The sequence below is a fragment of the Microcaecilia unicolor genome, chromosome 3 (assembly GCF_901765095.1).
Source record: "Microcaecilia unicolor chromosome 3, aMicUni1.1, whole genome shotgun sequence".
Lineage (NCBI taxonomy): Eukaryota > Metazoa > Chordata > Amphibia > Gymnophiona > Siphonopidae > Microcaecilia > Microcaecilia unicolor.
In genome coordinates, this window is record NC_044033.1 from 266,669,619 (window position 1) to 266,688,836 (window position 19,218).

Consider the following 19,218-nt stretch of genomic DNA (forward strand, 5'->3'; position numbering starts at 1 on the left):
GAGACAAACTTAAAAAATAAAATAAAAATGTGTTAGAACAAATAGATGAAGGTAATGGACTGATCTACTCTGTGTGTATGATTGGGAATCATGCTACAAAGTGGTGTAAGGCCTGGAACAAAACTGAAAAGCTGATAAACCGGAGTGACTGGCACAGTCTTTATGTATGAATACAAAAGTAGTGTATTGAGAAATGGCCTAATGCCGCCATCTAGGGGTGACATGTAAAATAGTGTGCTAAAATGGTACATGGAAAAAAAGGTGGTATATTAATTTAAAGAAACAGTTCTCACTCAATATGTGTGTTATAATGAAATAAAAAAATAAAATGCAAAAAGTACATAATATAAATGAATACAGAATAAAAACAAGTTGGTATAAATGTACCAAACTGATCAAATATGTAAACTGACAAATATAACCATAAGATCTCAGTAACTGAATATGTAAGAATGTGCACCGACTTCAGCATCAATTAAAGTTAAGTATTTACTGCCTATGAGAAGATAAGTTTTTACAAAATTTGAAAACTGAAAATTAAAAAACTAGCAGGCTACCAAAAGGTTTAAGACCTGCATTTCTGAGACTTTCCTTCCAATTTTTGTCTACTAGATCAAATTGAACACAAGTTAAGAGAAGTGTTTTTGTGGATATTGTTTTTGGACACATGATTTCACACTTGCACCTTACATTACACTATGTGCTGAAAAGAAAAAAAGTCATTTCTGGAGGTTTCTTTATCTCTATGATTGAATACAAAAAAGTGCATTCCTAAAGTGCTGATTGAAATTGAGGCTTTTGCCTCCTTTAATGATATGTTTTAATTGCTTGCTGCCCTGCAATTGTATTTTTGTAGGGATTTCTGGATTTTGTGGAGATAAAATGCTAACATTTTAAAAATTTGATGGAAAGTCATGATTCCAATTTGCCAAGTCCCCTACCTCAACGCAAGTGGCGTCCTCGGGCTGTTAAGGGTCCCATCGACACGCACACATGACTGGCACAGCCCTGAGCCATGTGTGTGTGGTTCTTCTCTGTCTGCAGGCTCCTTGATTGCTTTGCTTCCATGCACCTGGCTCTGCTCTCTCTCTGCCTGGCTTCCAGGCTCCTTGATTGCTTTGCTTCCACCCACCTGGGTCTGCTCTTCCTCTGCCTGGCTTCCCTTGCTTATCTCCTATTGGTCTTCCGGTTCCTCCTTCCCCTGCTCTTGTCCTATGGCTGTGCCCCTTCTCCCTGCTGATGTCAGATGCCAGCACTTTATCAACTGAGCTCTCCCTAGACTCCTTGCTTCGGCTTCTACTTTGGTAGGTGTTACTTGCTCAGTAGTGTGCTTCTCCTCTACTTTGTTCTTCGTTGCTGACTTAGCCTGTACCTGGATTACTCTTGTGTCTGCTGCCTGTCTACTGACTCTGCCTGTACCTGGATTACTCTCTTGACCTGCTGCCTGCATACTGACTCTGCCTGTACCTGGATTACTCTCTTGACCTGCTGCCTGCATACTGACTCTGCCTGTACCTGGATCACTCTTTGCCTGCTGCCTGTCTGGCCGTCACGTTCATCACCCTGCTTCCTGCTCCATCTCGTAAGCCCTGCAGGCCGCCCGCACCTAGGGGCTCAACCTCTGGGGAAAGGCGGTCAGCGCAGGTGAAACCCGGGGTTGTCCGGCCGCCAAGCAGAACCTGGTCCGAGTACCGGGCTCGGCAGCGCTCTACTTGGTACAAGAACTCACAGGTCTGACAGTGAGCCAAAGCCATGAGTTTGCCGGACAAACCCAACATGGCAAATTTGGCCCAGGTTCTTCAGCAACAACAGGCTCAGCTGAGTCGTCTGTCCGGAGTCCTGCAGGACGTTTGTTCCCAGTTGTCTACTTTTCAATCACAACGACAAGTTCCAGCTGCTCCGTAAGAACCTGTTTTACCTACTCCTGGGTTAAAGCTCCCTGAGCCTCCCCGGTTTGAAGGTACCCCTTTCTTCTTGTCGAGGGTTCCTCAACCAATGTCTTATGCTTTTTGAAATGCAACCCAGAGTCTTTTCCTCCGATAAACTCAAGATCACGTATGTAATCTCTCTACTCTCCGGACCAGCCCTGGCTTGGGCCTCCCCTCTCTGGGAGCGGCAGGACCCTCTACTCACCGATCTAGGGGAATTTCTTCACCTATTCAAGTTAATGTTCGACGTGCCTGGGCGCCCCTCCTCAGCAGCCAGAGAACTTTTACGGATTCAACAAGGCAATTGCTCTGTAGGGGCATATGCCGTACGCTTTCGAACCCTAGCCTCTGAGGTGAGATGGAACCAGGAGGCCCTCATGGCCATCTTTTGGCAGGGGTTAACTGGCAGAATCAAACACAAATTGGCAGGCTAGGAACCTCCACCCACATTGGATTCCCTAATTACTCTCTGCGTCCGTATCAATGTTCGGTTCCAAGAGAGGATATAGGAACATTCTGCTCAGCGTCAATCCCAGGGACCATCTCCCTGGATGTCACGTCCTTCCTCTAAGGAAGCTGCTGGCTCCACTTCAGGAATCTCCGAAGAGCCGATGGTTATCGGGCGGCATCGCCTCTCTGAGAAGGAGAGGGATTGCCGTCGGGGCAATCAACTTTGCTTCTATTGTGGACAGGCTGGTCACTTCCTGAGATATTGCCCAAATAAAATTGGGAAATGCATTGACCCAGGGCCTCTGAAGGGGGTGGCCCTGGGTCAATTATCTCCTTTTCTGGACTATCTTGTCTCCGTCCCTATTTTCCTGCGCTGGAAGAAATTTTGTATTAGCACCATGGCCTTAATCGATTCAGGAGCCAGAGGGAACTTCATTGACGCCAGTCTCCTAGTCCAGCTTGAAACCCCCTCAATGGCCTGTAAACCTACGTTACAAGTGACCTCCCGGGCCATCCATCCCGTTATTTTAGGCCTGCCTTGGTTACGACAACATACACCAAGTATTAATTGGACCACTAGTGATATCAACAGTTGGGGTTCCCAATGCTTTGCTTCCTGCCTCACGCCGGTAGTTCCTTCTCCGAGGACTATCTCTGCCTCCCCTGGGGTTCTGGTTCCCTGTGATGCCTCCCTTCCTGTAGAATATCGAGACTTTCAAGATGTCTTCAATGCCCAGGAGGCCAATTCCCTTCCTCCGCATCGTCCATTTGACTGCCCTATTGAATTACTCCCAGGCAAGACACCGCCTCGGGGTTGGCTGTATACCCTCTCCCGGGAAGAATCCAAAGTTATGTGGGAGTACATCCAAGAAAACCTCCAAAAAGGGTTTATCAGACCCTCCTCCTCCCCGGCGGGGGAGGTTTTTTTCTTTGCAACCAAGAAGGACAGCTCCCTGCGACCTTGTATAGGCTACTGGGGTCTTAATGAAATAACCATTAAGAACCGGAATTTGCTCCCTCTTATTCCCAAAGCACATCACCCATGCTCCTCGGTGCAGACAAGGATGACGTTCAATCCTCACATTGCCTCGGGGTCGGGTCCGATGATGAATGGTCCTGGTGGGCCTATACAGCAGGAGGCCTCGAGACAGGTGGAGACCCACTCGATGCCTCACTGCTTCCAGTGTCTGTTGAGATCTCGATGCAGTCATGCTTACTGATACTCCTGATGCCGGTGTGATACTCGACGTCGATGCCAACGTCTCTAACCTCAATGCCAATGCCGACGTCGAGGAACCGAACCCAGCTCCAAAAATCTTTTCGTGTTGAGCCTCCTGGGAAACCTGAGCTCTCTTCTTCATACGAAGGCAGAGAACACAGTTAGCAGGCCCAAGACACTGTACAAGAATAGGTGTCTTTTCCTGAGATAGTCCAGTTGCTCCGGGTACAATGCTTGAAGTTACTGGGAGTCTTCGTGGACATAGAAGGGAAGACCTCACCGGCCAAATCAAATGGCTCGATGGTGCCTGAAAAAGGGGCAAAGGAACGGAAAAAGGGGGTTCCCGACCGGAGTCAGGGCCTAAAAGCAGCCCATGTCGAAAAATAAAAGAAACTTAAAAGCAGGCAAAAGAAACCTAGAAAAAAATAAAGGGATTTTTTTTTTTTTAAAGGAACAAGGCAAAAAAAGGATAAGAAATAAGAAAAAATAAAAGGATGAAGGCAATCAAAAGCTCAAAAACCGGATGCGTAAAGAGACGCTGAAAAAACGCTGCTTCTCTTCACACAGAAAAAACGAAACAGAGGACTGCATTCTCATGGCGGGCGGTAAGGCACTCGCGCATGCGCAGTGGAGCGTGGCTCGCACTTCACAATGCTCTGCTTTTTTTTGCTTGGCCATAAATACCGGACCGGACGTTACGGATCGGCGTCTACCCACATGTGAGAATATGAGAGTCTTCTTGTCTTCAGAGAAATATGAATTAAGAAATAATTTTTGTACCCATGGATTTAAAGAACACCTGCTTCTAAATACGTTGGTATGTGTGTCAAGAGAATCATTCAGATTTATATTTCTTTTAATTCTTATACATAGGTACTTGTAAGACTGAGAAGAAAGGAATTAGAATACACTGAATAGGTGACTTGTGAAATACCTATATCAAGTCCAGAATAAAGCCTACCATTCCGGTTGAAAGGTAGAATTTGCAAGGTTTAAAGGATAATTTTAAAAGGCAATTCTGTGCATAAAGCAGTGCTTTATGCTTGAAAATAGGTGCTTATAAATTTGTGTGTCAGATATGCGAGTAAATGTGTACATAGGAGCCAGCAGGTGCTAAGCACCTCCAATAATATTATGTCCTGAGAAGGGTAATTTGTACTGTGTTTGGTGCTCATGATGTGTACAACCTGTATACATGTAACTTTAGGTAGAGTAAGAATAGGCATTCCTAGATGCAGGGTTGAGGAGGGTTTGAATTTACGCACAGACTTTTATAAAATGAACATGCATGTGTGTAATTTAACCTTGGAAATTTGTGCACAGTAGAGAGCAGGTATAAATGTAAGTTACTCCTGGCAGAATTTTGCACAACTGCGCATTACAGAATTTGTGCAAATTCTGCACAACTGCGCATTACAGAATTTGTGCAGAATTCTGCACAACTGCGCATTACAGAATTTGTGCAGAATTCTGCACGAGGACCAGGAGGCACTGACAACTCATATTATTGTTTTCCATTCCATCCCCTTCTCCCCTCCCAACATGCATGCATACACCCTTCCCCTTCACAGCTTCCACTCCCATCCCTGCTTCCAGCTTGCACTCTGACTCACCCACATCTGGCTGAGCACTGATCACCATCAGCAGAAGAGGAGAGTGGCTGAACATCAAGTCACATTCTCCTCCTCTCCACTTCAGTGCTGCATGCAAACCTTGAACCACAGGGCTCTACGGTTTGCCTCCCCCCACCCCCCGTACAGTTTGAAGTTTGCATTTAGTGCCTAAGAAGCAAAGGAGGGGGGATGTGGCGCAATACACAGCGGCTGCTCTCCTCCTCCTCCTATGCAGCTGATGATTATTGCTGGGTCACGGATGCTGCGGAGAGAAACCTGGTTGGCTGTGTGCCATGTGGGCGGAAGGGGCTGCAGGAAGAGAGATCTGGGTGCCTGAGAGCTGTGTGAAGAGAAGAAAGCTGCAGGGAGGAACAGCTGGGTGTTTGAGGTGGTCTGTGGGCATGTGGGGTTATATGAAGAGACTCACTGTGGGGCCTCATTTGCATAAGTCTGCTGGGTCAGAAAAGTGGGGCCATGTGCAAAAAAACACAAATCACTCAATGAAAGGGCTGGCCCTGCTGGGTGTCAGTGTATTCTGGGGAGAAGGAGGACAGAGAAAGATGGGAAGATGTATGGGGCATATATGCCATGAAGCATATTGGGAGGGGGGGGGGTATATGCTGCAGTGGGTGTATGGTATGGTGGTAATTGAGAGAGTAAGTTATGGGTGTGGGTATGCCATGGGTAGGGGGTTGAGAGAAAGCTATAGCGATGTGTGCACCCAGGCAGGGTTTGAGAAAGAGAAGGATGGAGAAAATACTGGGTTCTTGCTAGGCAATGGGACAGAGAAATAAAATGAGTGGAAAGGGGGCAGCAAATACTGGGAATTGAACTCACCACAGGTCAGGTGAAGGGAGCAACTCTAAGAAGTGGGTTCAAGCTAGTTTGAGAGTAAGACTTTTAGGGGAAAGGCATTCAGCCTGAGCAGAGAGAAAGCTGAGGGGGGGAGGAGTCAGCCTGGGGCACGTAGTCTTGCCTTTACAATAGGGGATTCTATACAACAAATTACAAATATGGAGCATGCAGAATTTTCAAAAAATTACTTTTGTTTTGAAAATTTGCTAGTACCCACACAGGGAAAAAGTATGCACGTATTAATTACAATTGATGGTCTTAATGTGAATGAAGAAGCTTTTTTTTGTTTAACTTCCTCCCATAAATTTAGCTCTCAACACTTGTTTAATCAGCACCCCTATAAATAGCAATGTGGAAACCTACAGAGCCTGCTTACTAAAGCAAGGAACCACTTACTGCACCGCCACAACACAGCAAGCTGATTTATGCAATAACTGCTTGCTGCAGCAGGGGATGGCAAAAGGGTGGAGAACAGAAGGATTCTGAGCATGAACACTGCATGCAATTAGCACACAGTAAGTCAGCATTGCACTACCACTGCTGCAGATACCACAGGTGCACTTAACTGCCTCCTCAAGAGGAAGCTTTACATGCACCTGCACTACTGGCAGGCGACTGGCGTAGCCACTGCTTTTAAAAAGTATCTTCATTCCCTCTCCCAAAACAGCATTGTGATCCATCTGCTCAACCCCAATCCCTTCCTTGGCACCTACTGTGGATGTCCTTGGTGTGTTAGGGGCGGGCAGCAGCAATCTCCAGATTTTATTGCCTGTTTGCCAGTCTGGGTTCAAAATGGCAAGTCTGAGTCCTCACACTTCTCTCACAGTGCTATTGCTAGAGGTCAAGCTGTCAAATACGGGGCACGTGCCCTTATTTGGCAGTTTGACTGCTAGCAGTATTACTGTTAACCTCTCAGGTTAACAGTAATACCATAGATAACTAAAATGAGACATAGGGAACAAGGGTGAATATCGATGTACTATCAATACTAAAAAAAAAAAAAAAAAAAATCCAAAACAAAAAAAATATACTGCACCAAACTGGGGCAGAAAAAACTCCCCAGAAACAAAAACAGAAGAGCAGCACATTGATAAATCGATAAGCTTGGCTCTTAGTCTTTTCCGCATCCTCATTTACCTGCATCAGCCCAGCACAGCATTGAAGAATAAGGATCAACAGTCAATCCATTTGGTAATTCTAGCTCATCTTTAACAAGAATCCGTCTATTTGTGCCATCCAGGCTTGACATTTCAATTTTAGGAGCATTTCTATTCCAATCAGTCCAGTAAAGCTTTCTGGAAGGAAAACAAGAAGGTAAAAATCTGATTCTGTATACTGCAAAAGGGAATGCAGATGTATAAATAGAAGAGAAGGTATGTTTATATACAGTGCCGGTATATTTTTCACATTCTGTTGTCTAAAATATACAATTCAAAATGCATTAAAGTAGAAGATTGTTTCACTGATCAATACAACATATTCTACACTTTCGAACAATTACAGAAATAGTCAAAAAGTAATTAAGCGTGGTAGCAGAAGACTGAATGGTGGTCAATCTAACGCCAATTTGTAAAAAGGGTTCCAGAGGTGATCTGGGAAATTATAGACTGGTGAGCCTGACATCAGTACCGGGCAAAATGGTAGAGATTATTGTAAAGAACAAAATTACACAGCATATACAAAAGCATGGATTTAGTCAAGGGAAATCTTGCCTCACAAATATACTACATTTCTCTGAAGGGATGAATAAACACATGGATAAAGGTGAACTGGTCAATATTGTGTATCTGGATTTTCAAAAGGCATTTGACAAAGTACTCCATGAATGACTCCTGAGGAAATCAAAAAGTCATGGGATAGGAGGTAATGTCCTATTGTGGATTATGAACCGGTTAAAAAATAGAAAAAGAGTAGGGCTAAATGGTCAGTATTTTCAATGGAGAAGGGTAGATAGTGGGGTTCCCCAGGGGTCTATGCTGGGACAGCTGCTTTTTAATATATTTATAAATGATCTAGAGATGGGAATAACTAGTGAGGTAATTAAATTTGCTGACAGAAAGTTATTCAAAGTTGGTAAATCGCAAGAAAATTGTAAACAATTGCAAGAAGACCTTATGAGACTATGAGAAAGTGTATCCCAATGGCAGATGATGTTTAATGTGAGCAAGTACAAAGTGATGCATGGAGGGAAAGAGGAACCCAAAGTATAGCTACGTGATACAAGGTTCCAAATTAGGAGTCACCACCCAGGAACAGGATCTAAGTGTCATCGTTGATAATACATTGAAACCCTCTGCTCAGTTGTTGATAATACATTGAAACCCTCTGCTCAGTGTGCAGTGCTAGCTAAGAAAACAAACAGAATCCTATGAATGATTAGGTAAGGAATGGAAAACAAAAAATGAGAATGCTATAATGCCTTTGTATGGCTCCATGGTGCGACCGCACCTTGAATACGGTGTGCAATTCTGATTACCGCATCTCAAAAAGATATAATGGAATTAGAAAAGGAACAGACAAAAATGATAAAGTGGATGGCTCAACTTCCCTATGAGAAAAGTCTAAAGCAGCTAGGGCTCTTCAGCTTGGAGAAGAGACGGCTGAAGGAAGATACAATAGAGGTCTATAAAATTCTGAGCAGAGTGGAATGGGTAGAAGTGAATCACTTGTTTACCCTTTCCAAAAATACTAGGACTAGGGGGCACACAATGAAGCTATTAAGTAGTAAATTTAAAACAAACCAGAGAAAATATTTCTTCACTTAATGTGTAATTAAACTCGAATTTGTTGCCTGAACATGTGGTAAAAGCAGTTAGCTTAGAAAGGTTTAAAAAAGGTTTGAATAATTTCCTAAAAGAAAAGTCCATAAGCTATTATTAAGATGGACTTGGGAAAATCCACCGCTTACTTCTATGATAAGCAGCATAAAATCTGTTTTACCCTTTCGGGATCTTGCAAGGTACTTGTGACCTGGATTGTACATTCTTGGAAACATGATACTAGGCTTGATGGACCTTTGGGTCTGTCCCAGTATGACAACACTTACAAAAATAGAAACATAATGGCAGATAAAGGCCAAATGGCCCATTCAGTCTGGCCATCCTCCGTAACCACTAACTCTTCCTTTTCCTAAGGGATCCCACGTGCTTATCCCACGCTTTCTTAAACTCCGACACAGTCCTCATCTCCATGACCTCTACTGGGAGGCCATTCTACACCTCCACCACCCTCTCCAAGAATTCTTTTCTTCATGTGTGTAGTTGCAGTTTTATAAAAGCCCTTTTCTACATGTAAAACAAGCTTCACACATGGGAAAAAGCTTTATAAATTTGTGCATGAAGATGTGCACTACTGGGGCTTTTTTAGGTGTCTATTTTATAAAGGAGCATATGCAACTGTGTTGCCTTTACAAAGTATTAGCACCGTGACCCAAAACATCAAGATCTGGTAAAAAAATTAAGGTAGAGAAGATAGGGTAGTGGATAAGACTTACAACTTGAGATATGCGTACAACGGATAATACACTGAACGGTCTTTATTAGTCAAAGAACTGGTCCCCAGCTTGAAGAATTTAATGAACCAAATAAATATAGGGACAATTCTATAACTGGGTGTCACAATGGGGCTCACTGAGCGCCAGTGCATAATGGCATGGTATCAAAGGAGCCAACTTTTCAAAATGATTGGGGTGCTGAATTTTTTTTTCTTTTTTTTTTTTTTTTTTTACAGGTGGTGCATTCCCCCCTACCCGCTCTCCTCTCCCCCCTCCATTCATATCCAGCAATTCTCCTCTCTCCCCTGCCCTCTCCTCCATTCATGTCCACTGAATGCTCCTCTCTCCCCTGCCCTCCCCTCCCTTCATCCATGTCCAACGTCTCATCTCTCCCCTGCCCTCTCTTCCATGTCCAACGATTTCTCCTCCCTCTCCTTCATGTCCAGTAACTCGCCCCAACCACCACCTGCCCCTTTTCAGCCCCTCCCTCCAAGTTCCAGGCCCCCTTCCTCCCTCCCTCCGAGTTCCAGGCCCCCCCTCTCCTCTGAGTGCCAGTCCCAACCCCAGCCCGACCTCTTCTCCCACAACAGTCCTCCACCCTCGCCTTCCTGCGTGCCGCCCAGAATTTAAAACTCATCTTACCTCGGGGTCCCGGCAGCAGCAGTGAAAGGCGAGCAGGCTCGGTGCTTCAGCCTTCCCTTCTCTCTCAGCTCTGGTCCCACCCTTGCAGAAACAGGAAATGAGGGCGGGACCAGAGCTGAGAGAGAAGGGAAGGCTGAAGCACCAAGCCTGCTTGCCTTTCACTGCTGCCGCCGGGACCCCGAGGTAAGATGAGTTTTAAATTCTGGGTGGCATGCAGGAAGGCAAGGGCGGAGGTCTGTTGAGGGAGAAGAGGGCGGGCACCGGGCAGGTCGGGCTGGCTGAGAAGGGAACTTTCGACGGGTCAAAATATTGGGGGTGCTCGAGCACCCACAGCACCCATGGATTCGGTGCCTATGCATGGTATTGTCTTTATATAATCTGTAACAGACTATCATATACCCTGGAGCTATTACTACACATCAGTTAGTCTCCAAACAGAATGTAATCATCTGTCCAATTTCTTATTTCTATGGGGGGGGGGGGGGCTATGGTTGAGGTCTACAAAATCCTGAGTGTAGTAGAATGGGTAAATGTGAACTGATTGTTTACACTTTCAAAAAGTACAAAGACTAGGGGACACTCCATGAAGTTACATGTTAATACTTTAAAAATGAAGTCCTTAATCTGCTGTTAAGATAGACATGGAAAAGCCACTACTGATCCCTGGGATTGGTAGCATGGAATCTTGTTACTCTTTGGGATTCTACCAGTTACTTGTAACCTGGATTGACCACTATTGGAAGAAGGATACTGGGCTAGATAGACCATCGGTCTGACCCAGTACTGCTATTCTTATGAGAGAGTATATTTTAAAATGTTCAATACATTTAGGCAGAAATAGTTACATTACTTCACCAATCTCCACAAACATTTCAGCTTTTTATATATGAAAAATGCAATGAAAACATACCCTTTTGCAGGATCTGTTACAATGCCTCTAGGGTTTACCAGTTCAGTGTCAAACAATACAAGACGCTGGCTGCCATCCAACTTGGCCACTTCAATTCTATCCAGCTGGGAGTCAGTCCAGAAAATGTTACGTCCAAGATGGTCAACTGCTATTCCTTCAGGACTCCCCAGTCCTAGAAAAAATTTTTTTCTTACATAGTAGATGTCAGCAGATATAGACCATGTGTGTGTATTATTCAGGTACAGTAGGTATTTTCCTGTCTTCAGATGGCTTATAATCTAAGGGGTCCTTTTACTAAGGTGTGCCAAAAAATAGCCTGCGCTGGTATAGACGCGTGTATTAGATGCATGAAGGTCCATTTTTCAGCACGCATGCAAAAAAGGCTTTTTTGTGGGGGGGGGGGGGGGGGGGGGCAGAAAATGGATGTGTGGCAAAAATAAAAATCGGCGCGCATCCATTTTGGGCCTGAGACCTTACTGCCACCCATTGACCTAGCAGTAAAGTCTCACGCATTAACCGGGCAGTAATGGTCTATGCGCATACAATGCCGATTATCACCCAGTTAGCGCCGTGTGCCTAGTGGACATGCGTAAAAAATGGAATTACCACCCGGGCCTCACGGTAATTCAAAATTGACGCACGTAGGACACGCGTACGCACCTTTATAAAAGGGCCCCTAAGTTTGTACCTAGGGTTACCATATTTGCAGAGACAAAAAAAGAGGACAGAAAAAATAAAAATGGTTGCTACCTTTGCTAAAGAAATATTTAACCATAGCCTTTAGTTAATGACACACATCAACTTACTTACAGTTCAGCAGCAGGCAATCTACTTTCCAAGAACTTCTGGATTTGAGTTTGACTGAGTCTGAACCCAATCAAACTTATCAGAACACCACATCCTTCAACAACTTTGGCAAAAGTTGTACTGCACAAACAAAATTCCTTTGACAGTTTCAACCAGCAGGGGAACAGAGAGGGGATCAGCAATGCCTTTCTCTCTCTTTAGCACCCTCGTTGACTAATAGGTCAGAGACGGTTTCTCTCATTATGTGGATAGGTGTGTTGGTCATAGGCACATAAAAGAAAAAGAGGACATTTCCCTAAAAATTAAAAATCCTGGAGGACATATCTGAAGAAGTCCAAAAAGAGGACATATGGTAACCCTATTTGTACGATTAAGGGGCCCTTTTATTAAAGCTTAGCATGCACTAATGGACAAGATATGCACATTTAGTTTGCACTAATTCCATTACAGTGCATTACGTTTTAGTGAAAAAGCTCCTAAGTGATTTGTCTGATATCCCACAGATAAAATAGCTAATTTTCTGTGTGAAAGTAGATTCTGCACATCATACTACTGAATCATAGATATATATGCACCTCACTATACCAATAAGTCACCACCCTATGTCCACACCTACTCACACATTCCCTATCATACTGAGACAAACTTTACCATGACTATTCCAACTTAATCCTTCACATAGCCACGCCTTGCTTGTAAATGGAGGAAGGTGGGAAGTGTGCCACACTGTGTCATTTTTCAACTTTGTCAGTGCATTAACTGATGAGTTCTTTTTCTACTCATCAACACACCCTATTCCATACCTTTTGGTCGATGCTGAAGGACCGGACCGAGCCCCAAAACGTTTCTTGCGTTGGGCTTCTCGAGCTACTTGGGTCTGCTTCTTCATACGAAGACACAAAGCACAAGTAGCTGGGCTGTGGTCGGGCCCAAGGCACTGGATACACCAGGAATGGGCATCGGTACCTGAGATGGTCCGGTTGCACAGAGTACAATGTTTGAAGCCACTGGGTGTCTTCGATAACATGGAAGGAAAAACGACTCCGGCAAAAATCAAAAGATTGTGCACAAAAAGGAGGAGAAACCCGGCCACGTCGAAAAAGAAACTTATAAATGAGGAAAAAAAACTAAGGGTTTACACAAAAGGAAACCTAAACCTGTTTTTGTTTTTTTAAAGAAAAACAATAAACATACAAGAAGAACGCAAAAAATTTGCTCACAGAAAACGTTTTCCTGGGACAGTATGAGGAGCACAGGAGGAACCTGCAGTACATCGTCGTGGAAAAAAAGTAACAGGTACGCGCTCGCGCAGCGGGAAGTCAGTCAGTCCATGCATGTGCAGTGCACACTGCACGTGCGCCAGAACACTCTAGCAAAGTTTTTTGTTTTTGCTATGGCAAAATGCAGGTTCCCGGGCTGAAGCAGACGTCGACCCATGTGTGAGAATAATGCAGCCTGCTTGTCCTCGGAGAATAGGCTCTACAGAATTGTTCAATCTATAAAATTACCTCCATATTGTACTGATAAAAACTAGTTTCTGACATTCCAACAACTTTCACAGACGATAATGAATACAATACAGCCAAAACGACAAGCTATGTTTCTGCAAACGCTTCTGGCTGCCTACAAAGTAAATCTCAAGTGAAGAGGAATGCCATTCTACCTGTTTTGATGACTGCAGTTGGTTCCCCTCCTTGCAGATTGGCTCTGCTGATAGAAGGCCCACTGATGTCCGTCCAGTAAACCACCTTATCAACACAATCATATGCGACACCGATGACAACTTTATCCTGCAAGTAACCAAAGACATGATATATCTGAACTGTAAAAGTACCAGCTTCTGCTTTCTCTAGTGTACAAAGGAATAAATGTTAGCTGTATGCAAGTAGTGAAGCAGGGTAAGAAAAGGCTGAGGTTACGTTACAGAGGACAACTACATCTTGGAGCAACCAAGGAGTTTGCCACAATCATAAAAACAGTACCTGCTGCTCAGTAAGTTTTAAGTACTTCAGAGATATTCAGTGTACTGGATTATCTAAAAACACTGCCTTTCCTGTTGGCATGCAGTAAATTACAGTGACAGAGCTGCACCAGTTTAACATACGGAATGATTAATAACCCCAAATTATGTAGCACATTGTGAAATTAAGTTAGTAACAATTACTGGATGTGCTCTGTGTTAATTCTTCTGAAGTGCTTGGAGACATACTGGTACCTCTTCTTATGTTACAACAGTTTAAAGCAGTTTGTCAGTTAATGCATTTATTTATTTATTGCAACAATACAATAACTTTCACATTAAATTATTCTTGAAAGGTTTTATGTTTCCAATATAAATTTAGCTTTAGAGCTAATCATCTTCTGTAGCTGTTGCATGTAAACATAAAAGACATAGTTTAGAAAACTTATACAGAAACAGAGAAAAATGAAGGCAGATAAAGACCATATGTAACCAACTCTAGGGAAAGATGACTAAAGTCTCCAGAAACAAAAAATGAATTCTGTCAAGAGTAAACAATTTGGAATAAAACAGCCCAAACCCCATTCTTTTATGTGAAAAAATAAAAGTTCAAACATGTAACTTTTTCAGACTGTTTATGGACCTATGACATGAAAAATCAGCCAGCATCAACATATTGGATCCACTACTTAAGTCACCTTTTCTCAGAGACAGTCACATAAGGCCTATCCAATCTGCCCATTCACTCAACGAATAGTTTTTCGCTCAACAAATAGTTAAGCTCTGGAACTTGTTGCCAGAGGATGTGGTAATAGCGGTTAGCATGTCTGGGTTTAAAAAAAGATTTGGATAAGTTCCTGAAGAAAAAGTCCATAGTCTACTATTGAGACAGACATGGGGAAGCTGCTTGCCCTGGGATTGGTAGCATGAAATGGCACTACAAATAGGGTTTCTGCCAGGTACTTGTGACCTGGATTGGCCACTGTTGGAAACAGGATACTGGGCTAAACAGACCAGTGGTCTGACCAAGTATAGCTATTCTTTTGTTCTTATCCCTTATTCTCCCTTAAATATCCTATGTCTTGTCCCAAGCTTGCTTGAATTCCAATGTGGAGGGGCATAATCGAAAGGGGCGCCCAAGTTTTCCTGAGGACGTCCTCACAGGATGTCCTGGCGAAGGGGCAGGGAAATCCATATTATCGAAACAAGATGGGTGTCCATCTTTCGTTTCAATAATATGGTCGGGGACGCCCAAATCGCAAAATTTAGGTTGACCTTAGAGATAGTTGTCCTTAGAGATGGTCGTCCCCGATTTTTGGCAATAATGGAAACCAAGGACGCCCATCTCAGAAACGACCAAATCCAAGCCATTTGGTCGTGGGAGGAGCCAGCATTCATAGTGCACTGGTCCCCCTGACATGCCAAGACACCAACCGGGCACCCTAGGGGGCACTGCAGTGGACTTCATAAATTGCTCCCAGGAACATAGCTCCCTTACCTTGTGTGCTGAGCCCTCAACCCCCCCCCCCCCCCCCGAAAACCCACTCCCCACAACTGTACACCACTAACATAGCCCTAAGGGGTGAAGGGGGGCACCAACATGTGGGATTCTGGTGGGTTTTGAAGGGCTCACACTTGCCACAAGTGTAACAGGTAGGGAGGGGGATGGGCCTAAGCCCATGCTCAAAGCCCACCTCTTCAATGTTGCTTTCGGCACCTAACCTTTATACCTTTCAGGAAATCTAGACTGCCCCTATTTGACTGTACATTTGTCCTTTAGATTGTAAGCTCCTTTGAGCAGGGACTGTCCTTCTATGTTAAATTGTACAGCGCTGCATAACCCTAGTAGCGCTTTAGAAATGTCAAGTAGTAGTAGTAGTATGGGCCTGGGTCCGCCTGCCTGAAGTGCACTGCACCCACTAAGACTGCTCCAGGGACCTGCATTCATGCTGTGATGGAGCTGGGTATGACATTTGAGGCTGGCAAAAAAATATTAAAAAAAAATTTTTTTTAAGGGTGGGAGAGGGTTAGTGACCACTGGAGGAGTACGGGGAGCTCATCCCCGATTCCCTCCGGTGGTCATCTGGTCAGTTCGGGCACCTTTTTGAGGCTTGGTCGTAACAAAAAAAGGACCAAGTAAAGTCACCCAAGTGCTAGTCAGGAATGCCCTTCTTTTTTCTATTATCGGTCAAGGACGCCCATGTGTTAGGCACGCCCCAGTCCCGCCTTTACTGCGCTTCCGACACGCCCCCGTGAACTTTGGTCGTCCCCGCAACGGAAAGCAGTTGAGGACGCCCAAAATTGGCTTTCGATTATGCTGATTTGGGCGACCCTAGGAGAAGGACGCCCATCTCCAGATTTGTGTCGAAAGATGGGCGCCCTTCTCTTTCGAAAATAAGCCTGATAGTCTTCGTCGCCACCATCTCCATTTGGATACTGTTCCATGAATTTACCACCCTTTCTATGAAAAAGTATTTCCTCAGGTTATTCCTGAGACAGTCCCCTTTCACCTTCATCCTAGAGCTTCCTTTCAATTGAGAGAGACTCGCCTCCTGTGCAGGCAAATACTTTGCACCAATTCTCAAAAGTATAAACATACCTTCTATTTGAAAACTGCCCAGCATTGAATATCTGGTTGCATATTGGCCACTAAAACTTTAATACAGTTAAGTGCAATATTCAACCCTTAACCACATAAAATAGAAACATACAAAAATGTAGGCAGATAAAGATCATATGGCCTATCCAATCTGCACATCCATGCATCTACTCTCCCTACCACTCCTTTAGAGATGCTATATACTTGTTCCAAGCTCTCTTGAATTCACATACTATTCATCTCTACCACTTCCACTGGGAGGCCTTTCCACAAATTCACCTCCTGATGATTTCTGAATCTGATCAAAGTCATAAATTTCTGGGTAAAAGATTTGTCCAGGCCAGCCACCGCATCCCACAGCGACTCAAGCATAATCAATGTAGGTATTTTAAGGAAAGGCAGACATACCCAGTTGTGAAACAGAAGGAATCGGGTCCCTTGTAGTTCCAAAATATCCACTGGAAATGCCAGTGTCTTCCTGTGCCACACCTTCAGACATGGGTGTTTTGTGGGCATTCCAAAATTTACATGCACTGTTCTAGAATATGGCTCTTTGCGCCTAAATCTACACATCCCATAAACTCAATATGTTACATTTCATTTATTCCTGCTTTAGAAACAAGAACAGATTAAACCTTGCATACAATTCAACTAATCTACATCCAATCAAAGCTTCTCGATAAAAGATCAAACAAGATCACCCAATATTTGAATGTTCCAATCACAATCCACACTGACAGCAGATGCCAAATCTTTATTCACTATGGACTCTCCAAGCGATACTCCAATTCTTCTCCCACATTCGTGGTTAACTGTCAGTGGCTGCAATTGTCCAAATATTGGTAGAGAAAAACAGATTTCATTCACATATAGTCGAACGTCCAACCAAATTCATGGATCCCAACACAGGCTGTGTTTCAATTATTTACTTCTTCAGGAGATCCTTTGTAAAAATGTATATAATACACATCAATACATCAACATATTATACACACAGTTCTTAAATATAAATGAATTACAAAAATACCTACCAGCCACAATCAAGCGCTGAGCGCACCATTGGGAATCTCAGCAGAGAACTGATATCCTTCCCTCTTTTCATTTATATTAATATAATTATATTAATATAATTTTTATTTTCCTATTATGGCCAATAGGGACATGCATTCAGTTCATTAGTATGCACTAAGCGATCCTTTTACTAAACTGCAGTAAGCACTAACACATGCTTACCACAGGTTAAAATGCACTACTGCGGAGTGCACTCAGGAGTCCTGGGGTAGTTTTGGCATGTGTGTGCACTACCAAACCACTAAAAAAAAAATGTATTTTTTAGCACTGGGGGCACGCTTGGCAAAGAGTGGGCATGGCTATGCTAAAAAAAAGTGATCTACAAAACTGTCCACTCTGCAGACTTCACTTACCTAGGAACCAAATGGTGGAACTCATTACCACCCAAAATAAGAAATATACTAGATTCTGCAAAATCCTCAAATCGTTCCTACTCAAACAAACCCTCACAAAGAACGACATCTCAAACAATTATTACCTGAATTGGTTATTACTCTATTTACCATTAACTTTCTCTTTGCTTCATATACAATTTCTTACTCATAATAGATTTTCTAAATGTTAAATATCCATAGCTATCCTAGTATGTTTATGATATTGTATTGTAAAATTGGATACTTACAACAAATTACATCTTATGCATTTTTCTTTATGTATCCTATACTGTTTGTTGTAAGCCACATTGAACTCAAACTTGTTTGGGATAGTGTGGGATATATAATTGTCACAAATAAATAAATAATCGGTTAGTGCATGGGCATTGCTGTGCACTAATTGATTAGAAAATAGGTGTCAGGAACAGCTGAAATCCTTTCTGGATATGAAACAACTGCATGTAGATTTAATAAAATGATGTGGGACGAATTGTACACATAAACCGCATTATGTATAATTTTGTAATAGTATCTTTAAATCTCCACTGATTTGTAACTCCCCCCTCTTATTTGAGGTCTAAGAAAGCTGTTAAATTTATTTCTTGTTTAAATTTGTTGCTTTAAATATTTAGGATTGGCTGTTTTTCTGTTAACAAGTGTTATACTTGTAAGAAATTGAAAAATTCATAAATAAAAAATAAAAAAAAAAGAAGCAATAGAAAGGTGTAGTAGCCATGTTAGTCCACTCTTAAAGGTTATCAATAGAAATCAAACAAAATAAAACATGGAAAAGAAAATAAGATGATACCTTTTTTATTGGACATAACTTAATACATTTCTTGATTAGCTTTCGAAGGTTGCCCTTCTTCGTCAGATCGGAATGTCCAATAAAAAAGGTATCATCTTATTTTCTATTCCATGTTTTATTTTGTTTGATGATTTCTATTGATAACCTTGAAGAAATAGGAAACTCAGCCATTTACTGGCAGCACTAAAAGTGACCTTGGCATGCGGGAAAGAACCATGCTGGGGATACCACAGGCCACTTTTTAGTGCTGCTTAATAAAAGGGACCCTAAATTTTTTTTTTAATTTCTTTATTTGTACATTTTTAACATGAATCACAAGCATTACATCTTGCTAAGGAAAAACAGAAAAGGAATTAAAATTAAGGAATCTTCTTCAGAAGAAAAACAATAAATTTTCTTTCTTAGACCACAAGCTTATAAAAAGCGGGGCAAGAAAACAAAAGAGGAGTTAATCTTAAAGTAATTTATAAAGCATATGGCCTGGAACAC

General features: G+C 42.9%; 1 protein-coding gene across 1 annotated transcript in view; it reads right to left on the minus strand.

Moving 5' to 3' along the window:
- The window catches only part of NID1 (nidogen 1), a 249,834-nt gene that overhangs the window by 32,493 nt on the left and 198,123 nt on the right, over positions 1 to 19,218 (minus strand). The window contains exons 16-18 of the mRNA XM_030194981.1: positions 13,581 to 13,707; positions 11,111 to 11,282; positions 7,203 to 7,360 (exon numbers count right to left, since the gene is read on the minus strand). Of these exons, the coding sequence (XP_030050841.1) occupies positions 7,203 to 7,360; positions 11,111 to 11,282; positions 13,581 to 13,707 (457 nt within the window). The remainder of the gene's footprint in view (positions 1 to 7,202; positions 7,361 to 11,110; positions 11,283 to 13,580; positions 13,708 to 19,218) is intronic.